Source organism: Callospermophilus lateralis, chromosome 8 (assembly GCF_048772815.1).
Source record: "Callospermophilus lateralis isolate mCalLat2 chromosome 8, mCalLat2.hap1, whole genome shotgun sequence".
NCBI lineage: Eukaryota > Metazoa > Chordata > Mammalia > Rodentia > Sciuridae > Callospermophilus > Callospermophilus lateralis.
This window is the reverse complement of record NC_135312.1, coordinates 91,506,767-91,533,912: the sequence shown is the minus strand read 5'-3', so window position 1 is coordinate 91,533,912 and position 27,146 is coordinate 91,506,767. Positions and strand designations below refer to the sequence as shown.

At 33.0% G+C, this 27,146-nt stretch overlaps 1 protein-coding gene across 1 annotated transcript in view; it reads left to right on the top strand.

The window, feature by feature from the left end:
* The window catches only part of Bank1 (B cell scaffold protein with ankyrin repeats 1), a 281,934-nt gene that overhangs the window by 104,723 nt on the left and 150,065 nt on the right, over positions 1-27,146 (top strand). The window contains exon 7 of the mRNA XM_076864747.2: positions 17,721-17,917. Within this exon, the coding sequence (XP_076720862.2) occupies positions 17,721-17,917 (197 nt within the window). The remainder of the gene's footprint in view (positions 1-17,720; positions 17,918-27,146) is intronic.

Genomic DNA, 27,146 nt, shown 5'->3' with positions numbered 1-27,146 from the left:
TTGATTTTTGAGTCAGAGAAAGTATTAATGTGTCTTTTCAAAAGTTAGAACATTGGTAGCCAAGGAGAGTTTTGAACCGTTAATAGAACTGAATGATAATTCTGTATTTGGCAAAAAATTTTATAAAACACAATCACATTTTTAAACAATGAAAAGTTCAATGTAATAATTCGTCCAGAAACCTGATTGCTTTGTATTGTTCTATTGCTGATGCTATTAAACCTATAACTGAACCACACAATGGTCATAACATTGGGCTATAATTTTGATTGAGGTAAAATAACACAATCTACATAATAAAAGTATGTAAGATAGGTATGATTATAACTCTGTTCATGTTTTGCTTACCCACTTGACCCTGTGTTCTTGGATCTGTGTCAGTTTCAGAATATCTGATCTTTAGGACCTTTGTACCTATGTCTCATAGTGTTCAAGTTGAATCACAGATAAGGATTGAGATATTTTTATACATAAAATAATTGTGAGAATTTAGGTAAATGCTAAATCATTGGAATCCACTGGATATATTCAGAGAAGTAAGTTTAGCAAAGAATGTGTCAGGTACACAGCCCCAGGTGTCTGCTCAGTGGCAGGACTTGATTTATTTGGTGAAATATTTATTTATTAAATATTCACCATTTATTTCTCTATATTTTAGCTAAAATAAATTGGAGGCTGGGATATTGTGAAGGAACTTTAGCCATAAGGAATCAATAAAGTATAGCTTGATTATTTTGCCTTCTCTAAGAATGAGCAATGAATTACCTACAGATCTATCTATGGTTCTTTGAAAGTATGAAGCTAAGAGCTTTATCAATCAAAAATGTTTATCTTCTTATTGCCCCATCCTCTCTTCTTTTCAAAGTTCTTTTTAAATATTCTGGATTTAGTCCCTTGTTACTCCATTTATAAGTAAAATATTTTCCATGACATTATGTCTTAGTCATTTTTACTCTTTTCTATACAGCAAACATCCCCATTTGACATGTGTTTTCCTGTCTTACTCTAGGCAGGTAAACCTGGGTATAGGCAAAGATAAGATGATATATTTAAGTAATAAAAATGTGTTTTAATGTTCTCTTACTTGGTGATGTTTTATTAATGATTTAAAAATAACATTTTCCATTGACAGGAATTTTCTGTAGGAAAAACCTTCTCTAGGCATACAGTAATATAAGGTTTCTAAGTAAGTTTGGTATATTAATGTAACCCAGGACTTTTGAGCACAAGAATCACAAAGAATTTATGAACAACTTTCTGATTTATGAATCTTTGGGGATTGTGAAATCAATAAAGGGGATTATGTAGGCCTTTTTGGTCACTGATATATATGATATTAAATAGGAAATGTCAGAGTTTATCACTTAAAATAAGAGGACTATTTTAAGTAATTTCCATTTTAGTTGTAGGTTTTAAAGTTAGCACACATGGTCTGAACCATCATCAACAAGTTAGAATGCCTTTGATTTGATATGAGACAGAACAGAACACTCAGCCAACACAATTGCTTTAACCCCTCTGTAGCTCCTCCTATTCTGTTTCAAACCTTCTGCAGGGTCTCATAAATCTTGGTACAACGGGTCCATTAATTTTCTTCATTTCTCTTAGAAGTCTTTCCAAAGCCTGGGTAATGCAGAGAATCTCCCATCATATACAGGAGAAAATATATAGTTTAGCTTATTTTTAATATATATTTTTAATATTTGTAATATATATTTAGCTTATTTTAAAGAAGGTTTCTGGTTTAATTACCATTTATGGCAGTTAATTTAGGAAAAGGGAAAGTAAATTATTTTGCCCAGATTAACTATCTTCCCCCTTTAGAAAGCAGAACTGGCCCATTTAAACCCATGCCAATTTCTAGAACATCATGTCAAAGCACATATTCATTTATAAAGATTAGTAATATTTTAGTCTGAAAGAAGATAGCCTATGATCAACAGTGATATCTGAAACAATTGACTCAGGATGTTATTTACTAGTTAATAAAAATGTATAGCTATAACTGGTATTCAATAAATGCTTAGTGGTTACTGTGGTGATAAAATTTGTCTTGGATTTAAAATCCCTTTGGGTTCACATTTGCTTAGTGGAGGAGACTAAGATGTTTATCGGGTTGTCTTTTTAACATTATCAAATAATTTACAAGTGCTAAAAATAAAGAGAATAAATTATAAAATACCTTATACCTAACATTTATATTTGCTGAACCTTAACATTTTACTATATTTGCTTGGGACCTTTTTTTTAAGAAATATTACCTGAACACAGTGGCACACACTTGTAATCCCAGCAAGTCAGGAGGCTGAGGCAGGAGAATTGCAAGTTCCAAGCTAGTCTCAGCAATTTAGCAAGATCCTCAGAGACTGAGTGAAACCCTGTCTCAAAATAATGGGGATGTATCTCAGTGGTAAAGCACCCCTGGGTTTAATCCCCAGTAACAAAAAGGAAAAAAAAAGAAAGAAAGAAAATATTATAGATTTAGCTGAATTTCTGTCTCTGTGATTTCACTTACTTGAATAGTAATTGTTACTCTAATTACATTTATTAATGATGATTTTCTCACAGTTCTTCATCTTTTTACCATATATGATGTTCCTACAATTAATATATAATATCACATAATTTGTAAATATTATGAAAATGGTATCATAACTTTTCCTTAATTTATTTTTGCCAGTATTTTTATATTTGTACATGTAGATCTATTAATGTGTATATACTCTATAGCATTATATTGTTTAATTACACTACATTGTTTCTGTTCATTGTTTCTAAACTTTTTATCATTGCAATTAATGCTATAATAATAAATATTACTGCATATGAATTCTTATGCATATGCATAATAATTTCTAAAGCAATGCAATTACCTTCAAAACTTGTTAGATTTATTCTTATTTATCCTATGGTTTATTAATATCAAAAAATCTTACTTAAGAATCATATTTTAAAGTTATTTGTAGGCTGGGGATATGATTCAAAAGTGGAGCATTCACCTCACATATTTGAGGCACTGGGTTTCGATCCTCAGCACCATGTAAATGTAAAATAAAGATATTGTGTTCACCTATAGCTAAAAAAAGAAATATTAAAAATAAATAAACAAAGTTATTTGTGGTTTCTCTCTTCCCTGATTCCTATCAGGGGGACCCAAGTATCTTATATCACAGTTTTATACACAGAAACTTTAACAAATGAGGAATAACGAATCTTATTCCTGAATAAGTAGGAAAAATGGATCAGAAAAGAAAGAATCAGCATTAAGAAAATTTTTTTGTCAAGATGAGTATTGCAAAGCATGAAGTTGTATGAACATTTATAGTTTGCACTTTTTATTACCTGAAGGAAAAAATCAGAAGTCATGAAGAAATCAACATAAAAAGAAAAATACAGGCAAGATCATTTCTTATTCCAGCCTTAGAAGTAAAAGGAGGAAGGAGAAAAGATGTTATATAAACTCACTTCAAATTAGAAACAAACACATTACTGTGAAGTAAATATACTAAATTAGGGACAAATTTACACATAACGCAGCATCCAAACTTGTAGCAATTGAATAAATTGGAGATTTGGCATGTAAATTGACTGTAAAATTATAGATTTTTTTCCACTTCATTTTTTGTTAACACAACCCACAAGAACAGAATTTTCACATCTCTTACCAATGATAATTTTAGCATATTCTCAAGGTAATTTCATGAACTGGTGGTTCAATTTGGATCAAATAATAAAATAAAACAGCCCCTCTGAATCTTTCAAAGCGGTTTTTTACTTGAGTAATGAGAAAGATTTCTTCAGAATTACTACTGTTGTTTAGTTTTACAATGGTTCTTCAAAGACCCTATTTCTCCAGATATGAAGGGACAGCTATTTACCAATCATCAGTCCTTCGCCTTTTAACAACATTTGTAATTCCCTGATTGAGCCCATGTCCGTTGCCATCCCAGCACGCATTCTGTAATAATCGAGGGCTTTGTAATTATAGATGAGCCTGCAAAAATAACATTTTCTTCCAGTTGAGAACCTTGATCTAAAATAAGATTCTATTAAGCAATCTTATTCATTCATTTATGTAACAAGGACAAAGTAATTGCAAAGCACTCTTCTAGGTGCTCCAGAGACAGGTGGCTTATACAGAAAAATCTGTCTTCGTGGAGCTTTTGTTCCAGGGAAGGTAACAGAGTTAACTATCCAGCAGCAACCAAGTAAGCAATGTTATTGCAAATACTTATATGAATTATGAAAACTATAAAACTAAGAATAGATAGTTGGCAGGTGATGAGAGGTCATGCAAGGATTTTAAATGTGACTCATTATCTATTTTATACTTTAAAAATATTACTCTTGCTGTTCTGTGCAGAATAGATTACAAGAGTGTGAAAATGGAAGCAGGGACATTGGATAGGAGGCCAGGCTATAGTGTCAGAGAGTGTTAGTAGCTATCACCTGGGTGATAGCAGAGGAGGTGATGCAACTTGAACATGTGAATTTCCCTTCCGTGTCATATTTTAAAAACATCTTCTCCATAGAAACAAGGGCAAAAACTATAACAGAAGTAAAAATTGCATGCGAAATTTATATTACCTTTTTTTAGTGAAATACACAATGTTACATGCCCAATACACTTGATAGTCCCCTGTAGATATTTGAAAGTAAAGGTGGTGGCAGGTCTCCCTGATAGATTGCTGGTAAAGCAATCTATGTGGCATAAGTAACTGAAGAAATATAGATAAAAATAAACAAATAAACGTCAACGCTGTTGACCAAAATGTAGGTTCTAAGGCAAGAGCAGTTTTATCAGTGTAATGACATAGTTTTGAGAATGTGATATAAAATTCTAGTTTGCACTTAAAATTTGAAGGTAGTGTTAAACAAGAGCCAAAAGCCCAGGAAGGAGTTGGAAGTGATATTCAGAACCATGGCCTGGATAAGATCCTTCTGTTGAGAGTGTATCACAGGAAGTGTCTAGGTCCTGGACACTGCAATATTTAGAGATCTGGAAGAGAAGTTTCTATAAAAGATACTGAGAGGGAACAGCTGCTGAAATAAGAAAAAGGTGTTTCAAAGCCAAGTAAAGATAACGTTTCTAAGAGAAGGAAGTCATCTATCATGTCACACCATACTCAGGAGAGTAGGAGTGGGAAAAGGTCACAAAATAACTTGTGACTTACAGAGCCATTCAAATGTCAAAAGTATGCCCCCTTGAATCCAGTTACCCTCAATTTTTACACCAAGAATATCATGTAGCTCTTTTAGTTTCACCTGAAACTTGTTTTCAATACATAGAGAAAATAGAGAAAGATGAAACAATTATAGTTTTGATTAACTATACCCTCCAACAAAACCTATAAAAATCTCATAATATCTAGAAGTAGATGGGCATGCAGACTGATTCAGATGATGCAAGATGTTAATACAAGACAAAAGCCCTATCCAGAGAAAACAGAAGAGGACTATATAAAGTTTTGATTAAATGACCTTGCTTTCATTGTCTAATGTAGTGAACTTTAATTTCATTTGTCAAGTACCCTTCTATTATTTTAATTTTTTCTGAATTTGGAATATAAGCTATCAGATAAAGAAAACTGCATTGAAATACATAGATATTAGGAAATGTCTGATGAAAAGCTTATAGAACACATTACAAACAGGTTAATGTCAACAACAAGTATTAGGAGAGTAGATGAGAATCCAAAGTGGATGGAACCGCTGGGTCAACAGGCACATAATAAAGAATTAGCAAGACTCAAAAACTGAAGCAGTTGGCCATACTGTCTGTAGCTACTTTCATACTATTACCCTTACTGAGAGTCAGTTCCTGACTTCTTGGAGGCCGGAAAGGTATGCAAGAACAGGGAGAGCTCAATCATACAGAAATTTTTTACAGAAATGAAAATATGAGAAATAAGCGTGACCTTTACCTGTATCTGATTGACTAGAAACATCTGTCTAAAAATTTGTGAGGATTTTATTCTTGTGCCCATCCCAAATTGACTATATTCATTGTTTCCATTATCTAGAAAATCCAAATAAAAGTTCTGTAAAAATTTAATGTGTGGCCAGGCCGGGTGGTACATCTCTGTGCATCTCAGTCCCAGAGACTCTGGAGGCTGAGGCAGGATGATTGCAAGTTTGAAGCCAGCTTCAGCAACTTAGGTAGGACGTAAGTAACTTAGCAAGACCCTGTCTCAAAATAAAAAATTTAAAAAGAGCTAGGGATGTGGCTCTGTGTTTAAGCACCCCTGGGTTCAATCCCCTGTATCCTCTCCAACAAGAAAAAGAATGTCATGTGTGACATTTGAACTATTGTTTCTAACAATATTGTATTTATTAAAGTTGCTCTAAGATTGTATATTTTCCAAGAAACAAATTAACATAAATATTGTTTAGCATGCCATTTTTACTTCTGTAGAGTCTTTTTCATCAATTACATTGAGAACATATGTTAAAACATGTAAATCATTGCAAAAAGGAAAAATGAATTTTAAAAAAGCAAAGAAAAAAAACTGGGTTCGATCCCCAGCATCACAAAAAAATAATAAATGAACAAAATTTTAAAAATATGTAAACCATGATGGATAAAATAAATTCTTACAGAAGTTATGCATAGAATGAAAAGTTTACCCTTGTCATGCCATTTATACTTTGCAGTTTTATATTACTCTTTATGATGTTAAACTCAATTTTCTTGGCTATTCACTCTTGTTTAAATATGAGAACTAAGCCTTATTTTTCTTATATTTATTATTGTGATACTCAAACCTTAACAGGCATCAGGATCATTTGAAGGGTTTATTTAAAACTCATATTGTTGGGCCCCATCTGCAGATTGCAAATACAGTAGGTCTGAGGGGGCATAAAAATATACATTACTCACAAACTCTTAGATGATGTTGATTCGATTGGTCTGTGAATCACCCAGAGAATCACCAAGTAACACAACAGTGTGGTGGCACCATTGTTATGTCCATAAGTAAAATTGCCATAAGTAATATTAAAGTTGAAATAGCAGAATTTATTTTATTCCATGACTCTCTATCGTGGATCAAAATCATGAATGCAGAATAAAGTAGTTTTAGATTGACTGTTTATCTTTAAAAAAAATATTTATTTTATGTACCATTATTTTAAGAAAATAACTGCATGAATTGTTACAAAAAGTTTAATGTGTTTTGCTCCTTCATAGGTACTATTTTAGATACTGAGAGAAGGTAGAGGAATGTAGGATCTACAAATTATAGTCTCAGAGGACACACAGGCCAAGGAGAGAGGAAAAAAAAATCACAAAACTAAATGCTAAATGCAATTGATATAATGTTGCTATATTAATAGTAGCTAACACTTGAATTTACTTATTCTGTGTTAAATACAAGCTGAAGCACTTCTCAGTTAAAACTCGTCTAGTTCCTTACAACAATCCTGAGGTCAGTACCGTTTTAGTTTGGGAAGTTGCATGCCTTACCCAGCGGGTAAGTGATATTCAGGAAGACTAGCTCCAGTTTGATCACACTGTGGCCACTGAGCCACTGTGGCCCTGTGCAATCAAGGTGGTGGCTCCAGGGCATCGTGGGAGCACAGAGGTTGGGGGCAATCAGAGGGAGACACAGAGAAAATTATCTGAAATTTAGAAGAAAAGTTACAACAAGTCTTTCTCCTAATCATATGAAATACTGTTTTAATGAATAATTTATGAAGGTAAGTTTGAAATAACTTCAAATATTCTTTTTATTATTTTCTGTAATCCTAGAAAAATAGGGATTTTTATTTCATAATGCATGATTACCTTCACATCACTAATTTCATCTTTATGGGCAAATACTGCCCTTTAGGAAGAAGCCCTATTTGGTTCCCAGGTTTATTCCCAGTGCCTGGAAGTTTCTAGTACTTGATTCATATTTACTACTTTATTAATGGCAACCAAGTTGACCACAAACTAAATGAAAACCCAGGTCTTTGATAGGTATAGACATAAATAGTTCTTTGTTGGAATAAGGCAGCTATTTTGATTGTCGTAATTTTATATTTCATTTTCTTCCCCTTATCCATGGCATCTGCCATTAGCAGAATGAGAAATTGGCATGTGTGCCTTCTGAATATGCTGCACTGAACTGTCTGTGCTCAAGTAACCAAGGCACATATGTTCTTCCTCCCTGAGGCAACACAGAAATTGTAGGTTTTTCAGGGTCAACAGTAATAACCCTTTATAATTACATCATAAGGGTTAGGAAAAGAAATATAAATACTATTAGTAATTGTTAATAGGAAATAGGCTCTCTAACATCCATTCATTTTAATAAGGAAAATGCATGCACAGGTTAGCCTTAATTAGTCATACCCAAGCAAGCACACACAATGTAAATAGGCCTTTTTATTAATGTCATCCATAAGTTAGTACTTAAGGAACTTCCTCTTACTTTTGCAGTTGTTGTACAATAACGACCCTTAAACCTGAATGTCTATCCTTTTGAAAGCCCTGACAGGCTCAGAAACTTCTCTCTTCAACCTTATTACGAATCCATCTCCCTAACACCTCCCTTCACTGCTGAAAGGATTTATTTATTCTCTGGATTCTGCCATTACCCTGTGCTTACAAATCATCTGCAGGTTGAAAGATTCATACAGCATTATTCTAAGAAGGAAAGGAACACAAAGTTGTAGAACTTCTTTTCATAACTTGTTCCTATAGATTATGGTTTGTCAAGGCCACCATAGTCATTTTCCTCACTGTCATGGTCAGGATTCTACAGAGAAACAGAACCAGTAGAATGTGCACACATAGATCTATAGACTGACAAATATTACACAGAATAAATCTCTATAAAAATATATAGTGTATGTATATACATATTTGAAACATATATTATATACTCATATATATATATTATGTATTCATATATAATACATATTTAAGATAGAAATACATAAGATATATGTATGTTTACTAGATATTAATAAATAAATATACATATGAGAGAAATATTGGCAAGTGTGAAGTCTGCTAGACAGGTTAGCATTTGGGTGTTTCCCAAATCATTGTAATATTCCTTGTTCATTTTGTTCCTATATTATATAGAATAGTGCTCCCCAAAGACATCTAAAGTTCTACCAAGTCCCTTTATTGATCTGAGGACTGCCCAGATTTTCCTCCTAGAGATTTTCATTTTTATTATTAAAATTACTTAATATGTTTTTAAAAAATAAATCAGGTACTCCAGAAAACAGGAAGTTCTAAAAGAAAAGCTAAGTACTTCTCACTAATGAAATTAAGTGTCCTTGCCTATAAGGTTGATTTAGTACATGTGGCACACATTCATTGGACTTTCATGTGAGAGCCACGTAAATGGCAATGAGTGGCTCTGCCCCGGTAGGGCATGGACCATGGTAGTGTGGCACCACCTGATCCAAACCCAGCCCTTCTTGATTTGCACACTTTGTTCCCTGTTTTCCAGGCATTTTCTAAGCTTTTGATTCCTTTGCTCTCAGGAGACAGTAGAGACAAAGTTGAAATTTTCAAAAGGACATTTTTTTTTAAATGAACACAGAAGAAAAGAATATAAGATATTTATAAATAAAGTTTGTAAAATTCCAGAGGCTTGGGAGGCTGAGGCAGGAGGATCATGAGTTTAAAGTCAGCCTCAGCAACTTAGCAAGGCCCTAAGTAACTCAGTGAGACCTTGTCTCTAATTAAAATATAAAAATGGCTGGGGATGTGGCTCAGAGATTAAGTACCTATGAGTTCAATGCCTGCTGAAAGAAAGAAAGAAAGAAAGAAAGAGAGAGAGAGAGAGAGAGAGAGAGAGAGAGAGAGAGAAAGAGAGAAAGAAAGAGGGAGGGAGGGAGGGAGGAGGAAGGAAGGAAGGAAGGAAGGAAGGAAGGAAGGAAGGAAGGAAGGAAGGAAGGAAGGAAGGAAGAGTTTAAAGGTACAAACAGGATGAACTGGTTAAGTATGAAGCAGTCTAACACTTATTGTCTCACCACTCTCTGGATTTGATAGTGAAGAGTAGCTAATACACACATATATTCAAAGGCTCTGAGATTTAATTTTAGTTGATCCAGATTCCAAGAACTGCTAATAAGAACTTTACATGCCCCTTTGTTTCCTAGAATTCCTTCCAGACAAGGACTCTGAGTTGTCAGGCGTTCGCTGTGGCCTCTTGCCCTGCTGCAAGCTTGTTCTGCACATGGCCTGACTTCCCTTTGGCCATTCCTGGTGGACAGCCCTAGATACGAGGGCTCTTGGTCTGGGATATAGCTCAGTGGCAGAGCACTTGCCTAGTGTACCTGAGGCCCTGGGTTTGATCCCTAGCTCCACAAAAATACAAGAAGAAAATGTTAAAGGTTTTCACACTGTGTTCCCAGAGACTCCCCTTCTAGAATCGGAGCGCTTCTTACCAGCCCTCCAGTGCATGTTCTGCTCTTATACTCACTCCTTCCAGCACTGGCTGCCTAAAATTCCTACCTCTATTTATTAGCTATCACATTTTCTCTCCTTTCCCTTTCTTCTCCTCTTTGTCCTTCCTCTTTCTCCTCCTCCTGTTATGACTGCCACTAATTTTAGGATGAATTCTAACCACTGGAGTGTTCAATGAGCAATAAGCCCCTTCTGGATTTGAATTCACATGCTCCATTCATCTCTGGCTCTTTGTATGAACTTATTATTAAGGTGCTTGTGTGCCACAATATCAGTCTTCCAGAACTCTGTTTTTACCCTTTTACAAAACTTTCAAATCTTAAACATACTGCTACAACAAAATACAGGATTTTTGCCTGAATTAAGAAGATACACAGTCCCTTAAGGAATGTTAAACTGAGAACAAAAGAATAAGGATTTGCCTTCATCTGAGACCTTTTCCTGGTGTTTAACAGGTGAAAGAAGCAAGAGTGTCAAGGCTCTATGACTGTTCTTTCTACTTGCAGGAAGTTGGAGAAATGGGTTCTAACTATGTGTAGGTTACATTTTAATTGAATAGACCCTGATCATAGAGGCATCCAGGGAGAAGTCCTTGGAAATCATGAACTTGAGCGTTCACAGCTTCTTCTTGTAGACCTGCACCTTTTCTGGTCCCACTCAAAGGAGCCGTAGCTGCTCTCAGAGCCTCCCTGGCTGCATGTAACAGAAAGGAAAAAAAAAAAAAAAAGGCACTGTACTTCTGAAAATGACTGGCCACGCTGCAGTGAGAAACCAATTCTTTTTGTTTTCTTCCATTAGTTTACATTTATTATTATTATTTTTGGTTGTATTTAACACTTTTTTATTTACATATGACAGCAGAATGCATTACAATTCTTATTACATATATAGAGCACAATTTTTCATATCTCTGCTTGGATACATAGTATATTCACACCAATTCGTGAGAAACCAATTCTAAACTCCCTATCAAGAACAGAAAGGGCGTCTCCAGATTGTTTTAAAATGCAGGTGATTCTCATGTTTCACAGTGGTTTCTTTCTATAAATCTATTAAATAAATGAATATGGAACCATTGCTCCTTGGAAAGATATAGGGTTTGGTTTCTGCAAGCTTCTGGTCACAATATTTTTATCAATAAGTCAATACAGAACCTTGTTCTATATGTGTTTCCGTTTATGGCACCTTATTTAATGCATGCTATTGATTGAAAATGAATTTATCAATAGTACTATTATTTATGACTGAAAGAAGGTTATCATATCTTTCTTATACTTGGGGACTTTAGACAGCCCTTCAGCACTGTATTGGAGGACTATTATAAACATCTAAATCACCAACAAAACCCACAGAAACTGTAAAAATATGGAGCACTAACTAGACGTCAAAATGGACACTCCTTTACATTATATGAGCTAAAATAAGAAAGCTTTGTTCATTCTCTACTGAGAACCTGTGCTTTGGGGGACTTAAAATTTTTCATTGCTCTGCATGTAGCTGCAGTTGATCAAGAAAGAACCTTAAGTATTGATGTTGGGGGTTACAAATAAATTTTAATGAGTAAATGAATTTTCAAAAACGGAATCTTCAAATAATGTGCAGGAACAGAACAAGTAAGTAATGGAAGAATACATTGGAACTGAGTTTAATATCTAATTGAACAGATAATATTACCCTCAAGTCATGGTTGAGAAAATTGAGACACAGGAAGTCCAAGTAGCTTATTCAAATTACACCATTAGTAAATGCTACAGTTGAGATTTAATACAATCTGGTTTTAAAGCCAGAATGTTTAAGCACCACACTATTGCCTTTCATAAGAAATAATTACTGTTCTAGAATTTTAGGATTTAAAGTAATAAGAGGTGTTTTTTGAGTTTGTTTATTAAGAAGCTATTAGTATAATTATGTATTTAATAATGTAATGAATATAATGCAGAACACATATTTTACTTTCTCAACTAAAAAAGTTGAAAGAAAGAATATCTTGTATAATGTTCTTGAATAAGTCAGAAACAAAGGGGATAATACTTAACTTTTAAACATTTAAAAGAATATTCTAGTAACAAGACTTCAACTGCAAAAAAATTAATTAGGTAATTAGAAAATTAAGATGAGTAGTAAAGTATATATGTTCTTGTGCACTTTTACTCCACAGTTTATATAACATAAGGGAGAACAAAACTGCAACCCAGGGTTTTTATGGACCATTACTTCCCTTGTGCATTTAGATTATATTACCAAGGTTTGGGGAATATAATGACCTTGGGTGTTTATTTTTGTTGCTTGAAGTTCCAAATAGTATTGTATGTCTTTAGTGTTTTGACTGAATGAGAAGAGTGACACCTCACATGTTGCATATTGGTCTTTCTGTCACAGAGCAAAACAGTCATAAACCCAGCCATGCTTTTCTGTTATGAATCCATAGAAATATTAACATCTTATCATATCTCAAAATCACACTGTGAAAGGAATGAAAATCATTACCTTTGTTCAACCTTTGCATATGCTAACCCTACTCCTTTAATTGGTTTTTGAGTAACACCCAGGGAAACTTCCCTTGGAGAGTCTGTTGGCATAAAACATCTGTGATGTGGCATATAGCCCAGAAGAACACCAGAAGTCCTACAATTCTGACTCCAATCCTCTTCTTCTGTAAGTGAAGAAACTGAGGAGATGAAGGAACTTTCTTTGGGACCAGACTTAGTTCCTAAGCTGTGGGATTAAAATTCAGATGTCCTGATTTTCAGTCTCTTTATTTTATACTCCATGGTTTTATCCAGAGTGACCACCTGATCATCCTACTCTGAGTGAATAAATATTTAACATTCCAGATAGTAATTTGTTAGAAGAAATGGATTTTGCAGTCATGAATTTTCAGCTCTCATATTCATCTTACTATTAACTTTTTATTTCTTATATTCTAAACTTGCATATGTTCCCATTTTATCACTCTATTGCAATACTTGAATTTTTTGAAAGCTTTGGTTTGGCTACTTTATTTAGTTTTTGACCATATTTTTAATGGATAATACCCTGAATGATTTAGAGACAGCTATCCACCAAGAAGTATATGACAGAATTTCTTTACTAACTGCCAGCTCCTCTATTTATTATTGTAAGTGATAAAATCAAACTTTCCTTGATAAATTCCCCATAGACATTTTACTCTGTTTTTCTAAAATTACCATTTGACAAATATTGGCTAAAAAACATAAAAAATAAAATCTTATTTTGTCCAAAAAAATAAAAAGCAAATTTGCCACACCTTAGTATGAATTATGGTTTTCCTGTTTATACCTTGATCATAAAAACAAATGCGATCTTTAAATTTTTAGTAAAACACAGATATATATTTAATGATATGAAAAGTCCCATGAATATAGACTGAATATTAGTTATATTCTAAAAGATTCTTATATCTTTTAAAGAAGTATATTGTTTTAACCTAACAAGTTAGACTATAAACTGTACAGAGTTTAAGAAAATAAGGAAATAGTAATATGAGCTAAGACCACTAGGCCCTCTATTCCTGATTAGGATGTACAACATCACAAGTGACTATTTTTCCTACTATAACAAGAGCACACAAGACGATCTTCAAAATTACAGTTTCTTTTTTTAATCCAAGAGAAATTTGGTGACAAAAGAAGCATGAATAAACTAATTCCAGGTAGTAACAAGGCCCACACAAAACTAAAAAAAAAAAAAAAAAAAAAAAAAAAATTTCTGAGTCCTTTCATCCCTGATGGAACAAGACAAAGAAAACACTCTACAGATAAGAAGCAAAGAGAAATCAGCTCAACATTTGATCAACTTTTAACATATACATTTAGACTATGTGTGATGAACAAAAATCCCAAAGAACCCCAGCTATAGAGCAGGACTGCACTACTCAACAGGTCTCTTATTTAATCCCTTATTTAAACTGTTGTGAGTGAAAAGTCATTATCTCAATGGCTGGAGGTAAGAGAGAGATCCTTAAACATTGGCTTTCCTGAAGGCCAGCCAATGGCTGCTGAAGAGCAGGAGTGGGACAGCATTACTAAACAATTCTCCCCAAAGCTTTCATGTTATGGAAAGCCCAGCAGCCGGGTTCTAAGTACAGAAGGAATGAAAGCTGCAAGAAATACCTTTGAGCTATTAGAATGTGAGGAGTCTGCCTTAGTTCAGTGTATCGCAGACATCCTGCAGAACCTGAGAAATACTTTGAGGGGAATGAATTTAAAGACAGATCCAAAGAAAATCTGGCAGCTAGAATGTAAAGCAATACAGATTTTACCAGGAATCAGATCCCAATCTGTACTGAGTAGGAAGTATGATCCTGCCCTCAAAATATCTGAAGTCAATGGTCCAGTGAATCTAAGTCAAATCACAAAAGAGAGCAAAAAAGTAAAGTCACAAAAGCTCAGCTATAGATTAACTTGACTGAATAAATGGTGTGCTTTTTTGTGAGGATAAATATTATTTTAATCCTTTAACACAAAGCAAAACATATGATAAGAAATTACAAGATACATGAAGAAGGAAAAAAAGGGAGATTTATAGTCAAGAAAAGAAATAGTCAATAGAAGCAGAATCAGAAATGCTCCCTCCGGATGTTGAAATCATCAGATAAGAATGTTAAAAAAACTATGATGAATATTCTGTATAATCTGTTGCAAAAGTTAAGCAACCAGTGTGAAAAGAATAATTTCATCAGTGAAATTAAAATTATAATAAGAAATATTAGAAATTTCAGTATCAAAAAAATTAAGTTAGATGGGCTTAATAACAGAAATAACAGAAGACTAAGGTGATCAATGAATTTGAAGAGAAGTGAAAAAAATTGAACTGAAAAATGAAAAATACTCTGAATCTAAATAAATTAATATGATAGACTAAGCTTAACTTGTCTTTATATTAATTGAGCTCAACTCTGATTCAAGCTATATATGATAATATTAAATTTATCTAGAATATATGTAATTGAATTTCCTGACTAAGGTGAGCAAGAAGTAAAAAGAAATATTTGAGGAAATAGTGGCTGAAAATTATTCAAAATTAATGAAGGGTATCAACTCACAGATTCAATAAGCCTTGCAAACCCCAAGTAGTGTGAATAAAAAAATTTATACCTAGCCATGCCAAAATCAAAGACAAAAAGGAAATTATAAAAGTATCTGGGGGTAGTAACTTGAGTGGGTGTTGGGGAAAATACATTCCATGCAGGACGGCAATCATAAAAATGACACTTCTCACTAGAAATAGGCCACAAGACACTAGAACACAAGAGCATGTACTGTATAATCCTATCTACATGAAACCCAAGACAAAATAAAACTATCTTGGGCTGGGATTGTGGCTCAGCGGTAGAGCGCTCACCTAGCATGGGCAGAACCCAGGTTCGATTCTCAGCACCACATAAAAAATAAAAGCATTGTGTTGTGTCCATCTACACCTAAAAAATAAATATTAAAAAAATAAAACAAAACTATCAGTGTTCATAAAATTTACCATGTAGTTGACTCGAAGTGAGGAATTGACTAGAATGGAGCATAAGTGCACTTTCAGTGATGATAAAATGCATTATTTAACTTATTTTGAGTATTGGTAACATGGCTGCATACAGTTATAAGACTTCATCTAACTCATCATTCACTAGTACACTTTTAAATGTAAATTATATTTTATAAATATTTCAAAAGCCAATAGGGACATTAATGTCTTTAAGCAAAAATATTAATAATCATGTGATCCAGAGTTAAAGTCTAATGAATATCAAGGAAAAAAATGTATGACTCCAGAGTCACACATAGAATATTACCTGAGCAGCATCCATTGTTTGATGATGAGTGAATGCCCAAGTCACAGGGCAGACTCCCCAGTAAGCGTATTTTAAGAAACACCTGGACTATTCATTAAAGCTTGCTACTGTTTGGGGTCTATAAAAACAAATAATTAAGGAAGTTTATTATTGTTTAATATATTATATAATATAGCAAAGAGTTAGGTAATCAAGCATGTAAAAATCTGACATTATGATATAGGTTTTCTTTATTAACTCTGACCTGGTGTAACTATAGCAGAAAATTTTATGTCTATAATGCCTTGTGGTGCAAATAATTGTTAAGTAAACAATGATTCATTATTAATTAATAATTATTTATTTTCAAGAAAATACATTATTTTCAATTTGAAATGTGGGTATGTACCCCATGTAATATAATTTTCACTCATTTTGACCTATTGCACAACATATAAGGAAGAGCAAGTACATTAATAGTTAAAATATAACTATAGATATACCTACATTATTTACTAAAAGTGTAGAAAAATCATTCATCAGTTTATGTTTTTCTTTTTTTAGTTTTAAATTTTGGTATGTTTATTGGTTCATTATAATAATACATAATAGTTGAATTTATTATGCCATATTCGTACATGCACATAACATAATTTGATCAATCTCATTCCCTAGTACCTTCATTTTCCCTTCCCTTCTCTCTAGTCTCTCCCCTGATCCATTTGCTCTACTCTACTGATCTTCCTATTATTATTATTATTATTATTATTTCAATTGTACATTATAATTGTATATATAAATAAGATTCATTGTAGTATATTGATACATGAACATGCCATAAGATAGCTGTTTGTATTCATTCTTTTATAGTTATGCACAATTAATACATGTCTTCTAATTGACAGTTACAAGTAATTGTAAAATTCAGAGTCTAAAAGTGGATATGAAAGTCATAAAATCCTGATGGAAAATTATATACTGAGGTTACTTACAAAAGTGTTCACCTGTATTTCCTGTTGCATTTAATTTTTTAAAGAAAATTTTGGAGAAGTCTTATATAACACCTCTAGGAATTTCATGTTCATTTCAAAATCAGAAGGAAGCAAACTAGATATGGCAGTAGAAAACACAAAATAAGTTTTTAGATGAATTTATAGAATTTTGTTATTTAATGTTTGCCTTATTTCGTAGTACATTCAGAAGGAGTTATTAAACCGTAATGTTTTTGTTTTGTTTTGTTTTACATTTAGGAGGTTGATGTGGCTTTCTAAATTAAATTTATCCTGTGAATAAGATTGCCACATTATGCTGATGGGAATAGTAGCTTGTATTTATGTTAAGATGAGGAACAGAAAAAGGAGAAAGATGCTACACTGCTAAAACCACTGATGTATTCTTAGATACTTAACATTTGTTTGCTTTGCAGGCAATACCTTTAGGGAAAGGTTTGTGTTTTACTTTTTTATGGAATGGGAGATATAATAAAAACATATTAAATCCTATTATTTATTATGGTTTCAGATACTCATGCCAAACAACTACCAACTATTCTCCACTGTGCAGCAAAATTTGGTTTAAAGAACCTGGCCATTCATTTGCTTCAATGTTCAGGAGCAATCTGGGCATCTAAGATGAAAAATATGGATGGTTCAGACCCAGCACAGATTGCTGAAAGGTGTGGTCACAAAGAACTCAAGAAAATCTTCGAAGATTTCTCAGTAAGGTTTTTTCTTATTATACCTCTAAAACTCTTTTATGAAGTAATTGTGTGTGTGCATTTGCACATGTACATTGCTTTTTTGAAAATAATATTGTTGCATGGTTAATTTGTAGTATCTGTTGGTTCTGATCTATCCATCATCTGAAGAAGCATTTTGCAAGATTAGTCAACTTGTTCTAGCATTGCCATGAACCAACTTTGATTCCCAATTTTAAACATAATTTTCGAAACCTGCTTTATCTGACTTCTATAGAGCCTGTTTGATATTGAAAAGAAATAAATTTATTACTTTTAGTCTTCTTCTAAAATCAAGGTAGTTTTAGACACACGAAAACAGGTCAGTGTTATTTTAAATGAATGCATTTTGATAATAGTTCAAAAAGCCTACACAATAAGTAGTTAACTTATGTTGCTGAAATTTATTTCTCTTATTATTTATGTTGAAATCCCAAATTTCAGAACATTCTTTAATGGATGCTAGTTTTACAAAAATAAAGCCAAGAGAAAATTTTATCTCAGTAAATAAAATGCACTTTGTGTTTCCATAGTCAAGTTTAGAAACCAATTTTTTTTTTCTGTATGTAACAAAAGTATGCACATTTTACTGCAGAAAGTGAATTATAGTTCTAATGGCTCTTGGGAAAATATAATAGGACAATAATTATGCTGGTGAATACATCAAAATTTATCTTTGGAGCCACAAAACAGATATAATTTTATTGTCAATGAGCAGTTAATATAGAGCATTAAAAAACTATAGACAGATTCAGGTCATTTTAGCATTTTTCTCGATTATCAGATTAAGTCAATATAATATTGACTTCTAAAAAAATCACTGGCATTTTTAATTTTCAGAGAGTGAAATGACAAACAATGGCCTTTTTTTCCAATTGTAAAACATGGCAAAATAGTTAACAAGTGAGCATGGATATTATCCACTCTCTAGAATGATCTTCGTGCCATCTTTATGATAAATGTAATAAAATTAATAAAAAAAATCTGATTTTTAGTCCATGTCCTTCAAACTAGAAAAGTACATTATTTTCACTCCTGGAAAGATTTTAGTGATTCTCAAAAATGCCAACATTTAGTTAGTTCTTCTAGTTTATCTGATGGGTACATTCTTTTTAACAATTATCTACTATAACCAACCATGGTAGAACAAATTTGTAATTCCAATTACCCTGAAGACTGAGGCTAGAGTACCACAAACTCGAAGCCAATATCAGCAACTTAGCAAGACCCTATCTCAAATTTTAAAATTAAGGAAACAAAAAAGGCTGATGATGTAGCTCAGTGGTAAAGCACCTTTGAATCCAATCCCTAGCGACGAAAAGAAAATTTAAAAATTACTGTGTGTTGTCATTGACCAGAGCAACATGGCATCTATATGAGGTAAGTCAAGGAGTGAATTTGGCCTTGGATATTTTCCCATGATACTGTTATTCAGTATATCCAACTTTTTATCTATCCTCTAAGTTTTAGCCACTGATGGACATAGGTTAAAAGTTTTTCTAGAAGTTTCAGCAGCCAGAATTACTTTCTCTGATAAACCCTAATTTTCAAAGAGTGATGCTTCAGTTCCTGTTCTCAGTGAAGACTGCCTTTTGACAGATGTAGCCCATCCAAGCTGCACGTGCTCTATAAGTGATAAAATATCAGATAATGATGAAGGTAGCGGGTAGAAGATGGGAATTTACAGATGTGGGAAATATTTTCTTCTCTTACATCTTCTGGGTATTTATATCTTTGTTCCTATAATAATAGTTCTTATATGAAATGATCACTATCATTCTCTCTAGGTGACTATGCACCCTTTTGCAGAGTTCTAATTGATCATTAGCCTATGGAATTTGTTAAATGATTTTTATATATTCTGTCCTCATGACTTGTAATATTTTACCAGAATGTTTTTAGTAGACATTGTAGATCAGATAGATATCAATCTATGAATGCTGTGCAGTGAGAAAGATGCTCCAAGGATCAACAGTTCCACATGTACATTTTAATGACTATTGATAATTTTAAGTGTAATAATTTTGAAACCTATCAAAGGCCTTATTTACAAATGTGTGGTTAAAAAATGAAAACATGAGTGTTAGGCTGTGAAACACATGGAAAAATAGTTTCATGTTGATTTATTTACCACATAAATCTGGAAGTAGACATGTCTTCTTAGTTAAAGTATGCCAGACAATTAGATATTGACACTATTCTAAGTTATGATAGCTATGTCTAAAAAAATATATCTAAACCTAATAAAGGAAAACTATGGGATCTCATTTTACATTTTAATAGTATTTGCATTGCTTTAGTTTTATAAACACACTCTGATAAATCAAAGATTTTTCTCATGTGCATTCAAATTTTCTATGAACTATTATTTCTGAGGAGCTAAAAAAGACAGATATCTTTCAAGTTGCACATTAACCAACCACCAATGGACCATACCTTTTTATGTTTAAAAAAATCTATTTTTAATTGAAATACATTTTGCCTCTGATTGATTTGCTTATCTGTTGAATTCTTCCTAATCCCCTATCAATGTAACGTTCATTTTAGAATCTCACAGGGAGTCACAAAACTTAATAAAGTGAGTAAAAAGAAGAAGCCATTTTGCTTTTAGGAAATAATGCATTCATAAACCAAGTGACATCCATATTTTAGTGTTAGCTATGTAAAGGAGAAGAAAGAGTTGTGGGGAGGAAGGGGAGTATGTCTAAAATCATAATTCTTAAATTATTTTATGACATCTTTTTGGGGAAGTCAATAATTTATTCATAATTTATGAACAGAGCCTCTTGTGAATTGCTTTCAAGGTTTGATAAAGTTATCTGGCTAACACCTACACTTCTTTTGTTATTGGTTCTTTTAGTTATATGTAACATTAGGGTACATTTTGACATAATTATAAAAGCATGAAATATAATTTTCTGTAACTCATTCCCAGTACTTGCCCTTTTCATCTCCTCCTCCCTCTCCCTGTTCCCTTCTCTTTATTATACTGATCTTTGTGCTATTTACTTTTATACTTTGTTTATAGTTAGTGTCTTGTGAATGATGGTGAAATTCACCGTTCACATAAATACGTAGGAAAATCAGGTCAGATTCATTCTGCTGTTCTTCCTTTATTCCACCCCTTCTTTCCCACCTCAGTCCCCTTCACTTAGTCTGCTGATCTTTGTTCTATTTTGATGGAATTCCTCCCCTCTTCCCTTTGACTATTTTTCTTTCTCTCTCTCTTTTCCTCCTTATTTTGAAGTAGCTTTCATAAATCAGAGAAAACATTTGACCTTTAGCATTCTGAGCCTGGATTATTTCACTTGGCATGATAGTCTCTACTTCCATCAATTTACCAGGAAATTCCATAATTTCATTCTTTATTATGGTTGAGTGATATTACAATGTGCACACATAACACAATTTTTATTCATTCATCTGTTGGAGAATACCTTGGTTGGTTCCATAGCTTGGCTATCATGAATTGTACTGCTATGAACATTGATGTGGCTGTATCCCTAACACATGATGATTCTAGATCTTTTTTATATATACTGAGGATTGAGATAGCTGGATCCATATGGTGGTTCCATTTCTAGGTTTTTGAGAAATCTCCATACTGCTTTCCAGAGTGGTTACACTAACTTACAGTCCCACCAATATATGAGAGTACTTTTTCCCACATCCTTGCCAACACTTATTACTACTTATATTCTTGAAAATTGCCATTATAACTGGGGTGAGATGAAATGTGTTTTTTTATTATTTTCAGCTATTACTGGATGATAATACTGTGTATTTCTACAATATATAAAATCTTTCAAATGTTTACTCATTTTTCAGTTTCTGGCGATGTCTTCTGTAAAAATTAATATGAAAGATGGATGAACAAAGGGCAAAAGATTTGGTATTTCAATCCACAACTAAGTATGAACCACAGTTTGCTAACAGAATTCTTGAGCAAAACCCAGACAATTTCAAATAACAAGTGTCAATATTGATGAATATATAATTCACTTAAAAACATATCTTTTAAGTTTTAAAAATATGGAAAAAATTGAATGTAAACTGGAACCTAGCCTTAGATCAAGCAACATTTTGACAGGCTGGGGATGTGGCTTAGTGGTAGAGGGCTTGCCTTGCATGAGTGAAGCCCTGGGTTCAATTCTCAGTACTGCGCACACACACACACACACACACACACACACACACACACATACACACACAGAAAGGCACTTTGAGATTTAAGATAAAGCATACAACAAATATTAATGTGTATTTTAAGCAAAATGATATAAGTAATTTTTTCTTTTTTTGTCTCAAGTATATCACCTCTCCATCCCCTTCAATTTAAACCCTAACAAAATGATTGCATCAATGTGTAAATAGAGAAGGCAAATATGTCTTCCTCTGTCAGCTGGTGGTGGAACTGAAGAACCAACAGTCTTTTACCTTAGGTTCAATTTTCAAAAAATACCTTTTTTCTTTCTCTACAATATTCATTCATATGGTTTTGGGTCAATATTAATAAGATCTTAATCATAGAGATTCTTCAGGAAAATTTTAAAAATAGGAAAATTAGTTTTCTGTATACTTTCACTAGCTGCCTTTTTAGGAAAACTCTTGATTGGGAACCTTTCTATTACTCACGTCTGTAGCATTCCTGGAACATCCTGTTCTCATGAACCATCTCTATAGTTTTCTTTGCCCCTGTGGATAGTGGGCTCCAGTATGTGTGTGTGCAAATATTCTGTAGCCCTCTGGTGTCTGATTGAAAGATCCTGATATTTTGCAAATGGTCAAGGATTGGAATGAAAATATGGCAGAGTAGATATTAAAGTATTCACAATATCCCTGATATAAAACAATAACTGACTAACATTGAAAACCTCTTGTTCAGAAGTTAGTTAATCTTGTGTTTTGGTCAGTGAACATTCTCTCATTCTTGGCATTGTTCACTTAGTACTTTCTACATAGGGTTTTTGTTTTCAAGTAGATTGTTTCATTGCATTAATAGATATTATTATTATGTAATTGATTTTAAGTGGTAGTACAACCTGATTTGCATTTGTAGTTTCTCCTCTCTTATAAATCTAGATGTTCCCAATGGCTAATAGGCTACCCACCTCTCTTACCGTCAGGTGACCAGAAGGTGCCTGGCATGTATTTACTCTATGATGGGAAAGAAAGCAAGTGTTCAGTTTAAAGACTTGTTTGCTCTCACTTACACAAAGGTATCCATAACTAGATTTCACACTGGTCATATTCTCAATATATTTAGGTTTTTAAAAGACTATTATTTGGGAATTCATAGATTACTGTCTTCAGCATAAATTTTTTAATAGGCTAGACTACAATGAATTTTAGAATTCCAGCTTTTACTCAATATTGATGTTCTGTTAGAACTGAGGAAACTGGATTAAGTCTCATAACTGCACTTGACTGCACACATTACAAATTCATATCTCAGTTGTGCTTTTGAAGCTACTTAGCGATTTCTTTCTAAAATCCCTTTAAATGCACCACAGTGGCTCTTACCAAATGGTTCTCTTCCCCAGATTCTCAAATTTTGATGTCCTTACTCTGCAGCTCTAAAAGTCCTATCTAAACTCTCTTAACTCTCTTTTCTTCTTTCTCTAATTTTTCATTTCATCTCACACACAGAACCTTGGGACTCAGCCAGGTCTGAATTTTAAGCCTAATTTCATTAAAACCCAAGTTTACATTCTTGGGAAAAAAAATAATTCTTTATAGGATGTTTTACAATTTGATGAAATTTAATATGAAAGCATTAAGTATATAGAAGATTCACAAAAAGAGATGTGCATTTTCCTTATTTTCTTTCAATTGATTGTTATTCATTCCAAGTTTAGGCCATCAAGGATCAAACCCTCTCTTTTGCATCATGCATCCAATTATATGGACTCTTCCATTAACAAACATCTTTAATGTGTGCATGTGTGTGTGTGTGTGTGTGTGTGTGTGTGTGTACATATAAAATATATATATGTGTATGTATGTATATATATATACATACTTGCTTTACATATACATATATTTTATTATTACATTACACATATATGTTATTATTGTTTATGCCAGGCATGTTCACATTATATTCTTATACTAATATGTTTGAATTAGGTATCTTTTCTTTCATTTTACTGACAAGGAAATTAAACTTCAAAATTTAATTTAATCAAGCCCCTTGGTAGCAATGTACTCAATGAGCAAAGTACTTTAGGCAAAACAAAGTCTCACTGGAGCTGAACTTGTTAAAAACAAATAGAGTGATAGCTCATGCCCCAGCAGGTGATGAAACAGATGAACACAAATGTCCAAAACTTCTACACAATGGAAGGAAGAATCATAACTGGAACAACTGAAATCGTGTGGAATTTGTGTGAAACAGAAGATAAATAAATTATAAATTAGATTTTAAATAAGAATAATTTAATGGGAAATATGAACAATACATCTGTGTGAAAAGAATGGATTCTGAATTTGTAGGAAGAAGGTAGAGCACATATAAAGTTTGTCTTCTTGGGCCAAATGCTTAACCTAATCCATTGATTTTTTTTCATAGAATACACATTATTATCAACTTGTTTACAGTAATGACTTAGGAAATAGCATGCAACTATTAAAAGAAAAAAGTTAATATTCCCTATGGGATTTTATTTTATTGGGGGGGGGGTGTCAATGACTCACAAGTGATTTATTGAAAAGCAGTGATGACAATAGTGATATACAAGCTCCAACTTAAAAATAATGTCATAAATACTATCAACAGGGCTCCAGTCTCCTTTTTACTGAGTCTGTAAATGCTAGGACAAATGAATCTGCTTATGATGAGTTCTTAAAGTAGCTAAAAAGGGAAAGTTTAAATTGGAAGTTACTATGGCATTTTAGTAAAACATCTACCAAGAAATGTTTATAAAACCCAAAAAAGCTCATACACACCATTATGCATCATGGTAGGTATGTTAAAATCCATGTTTGTATGTGTGCGCATGCACGTGTGCTTGTGTGTGAGAGAGAGATTTCTGCTTGCTCTGTTAACTATGAAAAAAAGTACTCCATATTTTATTATTTCTTTACACATTTTCTCACGTGTTATATGTTCAATGCAACATGCATGAGACAACTGAATTCAAAGCAGAAAAACTGTGATTTTTTCCAAATGTATTTGACCAATTAAAAATTGTCCTTAGGCTGAACATCAATAGAATGACCATTGAGAAAGATATTTCTTTTTTTTTAATAGTGTAATCTTGGGGTTTTATTAAATTAGTTGTCATAAAATGTAATTCTCCTTACAGTATTTGTGTTCAGAATCATTTCCATGTGCATTTTTTTTGAAACAAAGATGGTCATTAAGCCCAGTGTATGACATGGTTTAAAATGATCTCTTTCTCCCTAAAATAGCATTCGTTTGATTTAACAGAGACTAGTAAATACTCCATTTGTAACTCAGTAAGAACTATTCACAGATGTCACAGTTGTTGTTTTCTCAATGTGCTGCTATATAATAAATGATTACTATTTTCATGAAGTTTCTAGAATAGCTTAAAGTATCTATATACTCTAACTTTACTTACATACAGAATGAAATCTTAAAAAAAAAATTCCTGGGTTAATATCCATCACATCCATCAGTCGGCTTCCACACAGGAGGAAGTGAAAGCAAGATCAGGACAGCATGCAGCTAATCTCCATGATAGTGCAGTCCTTCCAGAGGAAAATGGAAACAAATCTCAGCAGGGAAAAGCAAGATGAGTTAAATATCTGAAAAGACCTTGAGTGATTTCCAATGCACATATTATTTCATTATCAATTTATATCATAACAAACAAAATTAGTCCTCTACTCCAACAAACAAGAGGTTTTATGATGCACATATAGTATATGTTTTGTGTTTCCAATTTCTTGAATGGGCCTGTATCTAAGAAATATATTAAATCCAGCATTCAGGAGTTTTTGTTTTGTTATTTTACACTAAAAATTCTATCTTATTTAAAAATATATTCATGTTTCTCATAGCATAGGTATCTACTATATTTCTCATGCCAAGGTCTATTTACTTCTTTACTGCATAATTTCCCTGAATTGTATGATCAGTATTTTAAAAAGTAATTTACTGTTGAAAAATTATTGTAAGTTTAATGACTCTGTTGGCAGTTTGAACAAGAAACAGCCGACATGAGGAGCCACATCTCGTTATCCTTGGCAAAGGGAAATATTAGCCTTTTGAGGAGATGTCATGAATTTGTTCCAAAATGAGATTTATCCTATGATATATATTTAAATGTTAATCCTCACATTAGGGAAATTTTTCTGTAGACCCAAGTAAGTCCCTCAGGGATGATTTAAACCCTATGTACCCACTCTCCTCTTGTAGAGGGCATGCAAAACAGCTGGGGTGGCATCTCAGCCATAGCAAATGCATATTTCAGAAGGATTTATATTATCTCTGCTCTGATCTTCAGTGTGTCAAGTGCCTTAGCTGCTGAGAATGCACCCATGGTAAATGAGGACAAGCGACAATATGATTTTGATTGTCTATTGGCTCAGTCAGTAGTGATTTTTATACTCATTACATTAAAATTAATTAAATACCCACAGGTAACAAGGCAATTCATGAAAGTAACAGCAGGAAATAATGTACATGTGCTTACAGTTCATCTCCAATAGAGATCATTAATACATCATGAACATATTTTTCAAGGTTGAAATGGTATCTCTTTCTCAACAGGTAATTCCTTTTCTTTGACATATTTACTTCAGAAGCTCGTGACCTCAGCATTTACTGAGGGTCACATCCCTGCATATGGTAGCTAAATGGTCTTTTAAGACCCTTAGAGCCCCACATTTTTTATTATTCTGAGACAATTTCTTAGAAACCTTCTAAATTTGTGTTCCTTTGTTTTTTCTGATTTCTTTCTAACCAATTAGCTGTGTAGAACTGAGAGTTGTCACCTACATGCCTGCTGGTCAAAAGGAAATGCAATTTCAGGGTGCAAAATTAATCAAAAATGCTAATTAAAGCAATCAGTATTGACACCATAGCTTTAGAAAGCAGACCTCATGAAATAAACACAATTGCATTTTCCTATGAGAAGGAAAGTATACAAAGCAAATAATTAACATTTTATTAGGAAAATATGGTTCTTAAAAATTCTCTTTAAATTGTGCTTAAATTTTAGTCATTCTTTACACTTGAAGAT